Source organism: Bison bison, unplaced genomic scaffold (assembly GCF_000754665.1).
Source record: "Bison bison bison isolate TAMUID 2011002044 unplaced genomic scaffold, Bison_UMD1.0 scf7180017864389, whole genome shotgun sequence".
Classification (NCBI taxonomy): domain Eukaryota; kingdom Metazoa; phylum Chordata; class Mammalia; order Artiodactyla; family Bovidae; genus Bison; species Bison bison.
In genome coordinates, this window is record NW_011494961.1 from 6295002 (window position 1) to 6300605 (window position 5604).

At 54.7% G+C, this 5604-nt stretch overlaps 1 protein-coding gene across 2 annotated transcripts in view; it reads left to right on the top strand.

The window, feature by feature from the left end:
* The window catches only part of PITX2 (paired-like homeodomain 2), a 20395-nt gene extending 14994 nt beyond the window's left edge, over positions 1–5401 (top strand). Inside the window, exons 1-3 of one of the 2 annotated variants that reach the window (XM_010858530.1) lie at positions 7–547; positions 1415–1620; positions 4145–5401. In XM_010858530.1, coding sequence (XP_010856832.1) covers positions 340–547; positions 1415–1620; positions 4145–4708 — 978 coding nt within the window. In that variant the 5' untranslated portion in view covers positions 7–339 and the 3' untranslated portion in view covers positions 4709–5401. Of the gene's footprint in view, positions 1–6; positions 548–1414; positions 1621–4144 lie in introns of those variants that run through there. The other variant, XM_010858531.1, reaches the window with a different exon arrangement.
* Positions 5402–5604: the final 203 nt, after the last annotated feature.

Below are 5604 nucleotides of genomic sequence, written 5' to 3' on the forward strand. Positions count from 1 at the left end.
GGAAGAAAGGGGTCTTTGCCCACTCTTGTTTCGCTTTGGAGCTTGGAAGCCTGCTCCCCAAAGACGCTCCGAACCATTCTCTCCTACCCACATCCCCATGTCTCTCCATTGACCCGCTGACTTTCGGCCGCTGGATCCTTTCGCTTGAGCCTTCGCAAGGAGCCGGGGGGCGGCTCGGCTCCAGGACTCCGCGCGGGTTGTGTTCCCGGCTCCGCCCGCGGCGGCCACCGCGAGGAAACTCCGTGCCTGGAGCGGGAAGCGGAGCAGGCGGCTGCGGCGGCCACGGGGCTTCGGCGGGGCAGCAACCCAGGACTCGTAGGGCGGCGCGCTCCTTCGTCCATGAACTGCATGAAAGGCCCGCTGCACTTGGAGCACCGAGCAGCAGGGACCAAGCTGTTGGCCGCCTCGTCGTCCTCCTCTTGTCACCATCCTCAGCCGCTGGCCATGGCTTCGGTCCTGGCTCCCGGTCAGGCCCGCTCCCTGGACTCTTCCAAGCACAGGCTGGAGGTGCACACCATCTCTGACACCCCCAGCCCCGAGGCCGCAGGTAAGGCGCCGCGCGGCCCCGAGGAAGTCGGCCCCTCCTGGGGGAGGCGTGGTGGGAGTGGTCGTTCGGCTCGCTCCCCGCAGAACTTCCGGAGCCAGGGTTGTACGTATCCCGCGTCCCTTCGCTCTGCATTGACTGCCCGGCTGGGGTGGCGCGAACCACGCGAGTCGTTCTGCACCGCCCCCTTCCCCCATTACGACCCTGACCTCCCTTCCTTTTTCTGGGTCACAAAAATCCCAGCATCTCCGTTCTAGACCTTCAGAGGCCGCTCCCCCCGCCCCCCGCCCTCCCCAACCCTTATGCGGTCCCTGTTCTTCTCTCGGCTTTCAGCTCCGAATAAGCTGCGCTTGTTAGAAAAATAGTTGTGAAACTACGCCTCAGAAGAACGGGTCGTTTTTTGTTTTTGTTTTTTTCTTCTTCTTCTAAAGGGCAGAGGAACTTTGGTGCCTCGCCGAATCCCAAAGCGTACTTTTCCTAGCCTTTGGAAACCGCATCGATATCTGAGCTTTCTACCGGGGGAGTTCTGTAAAACACGCGCGTGAGGGTGCCCCGAGAGATTTGATGTGTCCGCTCAGAAGCGCATAAATACACTTGAAAGCACAGGCTATAAAAATGAATGTGCCGTAGCAGTGAGATAAACATGTAAATAAAACGTGCGGCGCTGGGGGAGGGGAGGAAATGGGGCGCGCACACCCACACTCACGTCTGTACACCCCGCAGACGCAGCGCTTTCCGTGGCCCGGAGCGGCGGCTCGCACACTCCTCCCCCGCCAGACAGCCCGGCTCTGGCCTCTGCCGCCTGGTCCAGTTGGCGTTGGCAGGCAGCAGGTGGGCATGCTGACGGGGACCTCTGTGTTTCGTTTTCAGAGAAAGATAAGAGCCAGCAGGGAAAGAATGAGGACGTGGGAGCCGAAGACCCGTCCAAGAAGAAAAGGCAAAGGCGGCAGCGGACTCACTTCACCAGCCAGCAGCTGCAGGAACTGGAGGCCACTTTCCAAAGGAACCGCTACCCGGACATGTCCACGCGCGAAGAAATCGCAGTGTGGACCAACTTGACGGAAGCACGAGTCCGGGTAGGAGCCCGCACGGAGCCGGGGAGGGCGCTGCTGGGATGCCGGCCCTGTAGATCAGGAGGGAGGGCGAAAGGCAGAGCCGTCACCAACCTAACGGAAGCACGAGTCCGGGTAGGACCCCGTACGGAGCCGGGGAGCGCGCTGCTGGGGTGCCGGCCCTGTAGATCAGGAGGGAGGGTGAAAGGCAGACCCGTCCGGGAGAGCTCGGGTGGGTGCCTTTGCAAAGGCAGAAGGCCTCGTGGAGGCCCCAGTTGTGAGGTCACAGCTCCCCCTTCCGAGACCAGCCGCGAGCCTGAAGCAGGCGCCGGGAGCGGCCCCGGCTCACCGCCCCCTAACACAGCGCGCTCCCAAACGAGGCCGCGTGCATGCCGCTGCACAGGGCATTGTGTTCCCGGTGTGCTTTCGCCAGAGGAGCGCTAATAAAATCCCTCCCAGGCCGGGAGCTGAGGACAGGCTCCGACCTGCGCGCATTTAACAAGGAAAACCCGCCTGAGACACGCAAGGGTTGGCCCTCCCTGGAGAACTTTCGTGCCCGGCCTAGCCGGGCCTTTTCTTTACTCGGCTCACCCTCATCACAAGGTCTTTGCGGTTTTTCTGCCACTCAGTTGTCTCCCACACCCTATACTCGGTTTTGTGATCTGCGGAAGCAGTTTTAATACAGAACTGCTATCCTGCTGTCCTCTTAGAAAGAAAAAAAGAAGAAAGACTTTTCTACTTGGTTTATTTATCTTCTCTCAGGAGACTGTTACACCCTTCCTCCCAATTATAATAGTTTTATTAAAGAAAAGGCTTACCTTTGTAGCAAATCTGTGCTTAATGAATTGGCAAAAATGAACTTAAATAAATTACACGGTAGCAATATCCTGGTTTGTGCTGGTCGGTGGAAAACTCCAAATTTGTTAGGATTCTGGAAGTAGAAAACACATAGCAAGATCCAGAGGTTTTGCTGTTTAAAAAAAAAAAGCTCTGGATGGAAAAAGAGCCCCCAGTTAGAACTGAGAAAACACTGTATAACACTAATGATGAAAAGAATAGACCAAAATGCGCTCCCAAAGCAGAGAGAGGAAGGCAGTCTCTGAGTGGCATCTGTGTAGGGAATGAGGCTAAGCTAGTGGATATAGGAACCAGGATGAAGTTGGAAATGGTTTTAGTTTAACAGCGCAGACCTATGTTCAGACCGGGGCCGCGTGGTTTTTGCGCAAGGTCAGTTTCTCGTTAGCTTTCCTGCGCTTCTGGGGAACGGGCCTCGCACGTACTCTTCTCGCCTGGGCAAAGTTTAGGCGGCCAGGGTAGAAAAGGCAAGTAATTTAAATGAAAACAATCTATGGGGTCTCCGGAACCCTTTGGAAAAACCCTACCCCACCCTCTTCGGCTTTTCAGCAGTCCCTCGCGAGTCCCCAGCCGCCGCTGCGCTGAGCTCTCGCTCCCTCCGCCTGCCTCCTTCTAGGCCCGCTGCTTGTCCAGCCAAGTGGGGAATGAAGCTTGCTTTTTATAGCTGTCGGGTGCAAAGAGGAAGGGGGATAAAAAGGAAATCGAGAATGAAAGGGAAAAAGAAAAAAAAAAAAAAAGCGGATTAGGCGTCTGGGCCTGGCTGAGATGTGTAATGTGAAACATCACCGGTGTCAGCTCGGAAATCTCGAGCCAGGCCTCACTCCAATACACAAAAGCCGCCGTCTGGGGCGACGGGCGGGCCCGATGTGGATTGAGAACGGGGTTGCGTCTGGGCCATCGGACGCGGGTGGGGGCTGGCCGGGCTGGGCGACCGCCGGCAAAGCCCTGCAACTAGGCCGTGCCGGAGCAGCGCCGGGCGCGCGGGCCTGCCCTGGGTGGGCGGAGAGTGTGAAGGAGCGGAGCGAGGGGTGGGGAAGGCTGTAAGAGAGACTCGCTCAGGGTTCCCGGAGATGTACACGCCAAACTCATGGGGTTTAATGAGCTGTCGGGGAGGTGGGCTTTTGCTTTTTATTTGGTTCTTTTGGCTAGGCGAGGAAGGGGGTCGCGGCCGGGTGCCTGATGAGGGCGCTCGTTCTGTGGAGTAGCGGGGCGGGAGTGAAGATCCGAGAGGGGAGGAGGGGTTATGGGAGAGAGCACGGGCCTCCCAAGCCCCTTGTCCTCATCCCTGGGTCTGTGGCTTTGGAATGCAAGCAAGTTTGCAAGGTGGCCGGGGAAGGGTTGGGCAGAGAGCCCGCTGCTCCGCATTTATTTTTCAGTAAGTGTTTTTGGCCCCTGAGGAGGACCGGGGTTAGTGAACACGCCACCCGCAGGCCGCCTGGCGTTGAGCTGGGGTTTGTGGCGCGACTCAAAGGCCGGACTCGCAAGCCTGAACCGGTCGGGGCCTCTGTGTTGGGACGGGGCTCTGGCAGCTTGGGGCGCAGGGGAGGGGAGGTGGGTGGGGGCGGCTGAGGAAACTTGTGGCGGCGAGGGTGTACACTTATGTATCGGAGGGGGGATTGCTAGTGCTTTCCGGGAGCAAGGTTTTGCTAATCCGATCTGTGGCGTCTGTTCGATCCTTGCCCTCCATCCCCAGGTTTGGTTCAAAAATCGCCGGGCCAAATGGAGAAAGCGGGAGCGCAACCAGCAGGCCGAGCTGTGCAAGAATGGCTTTGGGCCGCAGTTCAACGGGCTTATGCAGCCCTACGACGACATGTACCCGGGATATTCGTACAATAACTGGGCCGCCAAGGGCCTCACTTCGGCCTCCCTGTCCACCAAGAGCTTCCCTTTCTTCAACTCTATGAACGTCAACCCCCTGTCGTCGCAGAGCATGTTCTCCCCGCCCAATTCCATCTCGTCCATGAGCATGTCGTCCAGTATGGTACCCTCAGCAGTGACCGGCGTCCCGGGCTCCAGCCTCAACAGCCTGAATAACTTGAACAACTTGAGCAGCCCTTCACTGAATTCCGCGGTGCCGACGCCCGCCTGCCCTTACGCGCCGCCGACTCCTCCGTACGTTTATAGGGACACGTGTAACTCGAGCCTGGCCAGCCTGAGACTGAAAGCAAAGCAGCACTCCAGCTTCGGCTACGCCAGCGTGCAGAACCCGGCATCCAACCTGAGTGCTTGCCAGTACGCTGTGGACCGGCCCGTGTGAGCCGCGCCCCACCGCACGGGGATCCTAGGACCGTGGATGGGGCAGCTCTGCCCTTAAAAGACTGGCAATTATGCTAGAAGGTCGTGGGCACTAAAGAAAGAAAGGGGGAGAGAGAGAAGATATAGGGAGAAAAGGAAACCACTGAATTAAAGAGAGCTCCTTTGATTTCAAAGGAATTTTCTCAACGTCTGACATCTTTCACTAAAAGTATTTCCAACAGTTTCGAGGACACACAAATGTTTGACTGGATATGACATTTTAACATTACTATAAGCTTGTTATTTTTTAAGTTTAGCATTGTTAACATTAAAATGACTGAAAGGATGTATATATATCGAAATGTCAAATTAATTTTATAAAAAGCAGTTGTTAGTAATATCACAACAGTGTTTTTAAAGGTTAGGCTTTAAAATAAAGCATGTTATACAGAAGCGATTAGGATTTTTCGCTTGCGAGCAAAGGAATGTATATACTAAATGCCACACTGTATGTTTCTAACATATTATTATTATAAAAAAAGTGTGAATATCAGTTTTAGAATAGTTTCTCTGGTGGATGCAATGATGTTTCTGAAACTGCTATGTACAACCTACCCTGTGTATAACATTTCGTACAATATTATTGTTTTACTTTTCAGCAAATATGAAAAAAAATGTGTTTTATTTCATGGGAGTAAAATATACTGCATACAAATTGGTCTGGATTCTTTCTGCCCTCCTCTGTCACCTGGCCAGGGTTTCTCAGTCACTACTTCCTAAACAAACCAGTTCCCTCTGCCTGCTTAGTTAAATACACAAGGCAGCAGGACTTATTTAAATTTGGTAGAAATAAATTATAGTCATTCATCAGAAACTCAAAAGAAAAAAGAGGCACTCAGAAAAAAAAAAAAAAAAAAA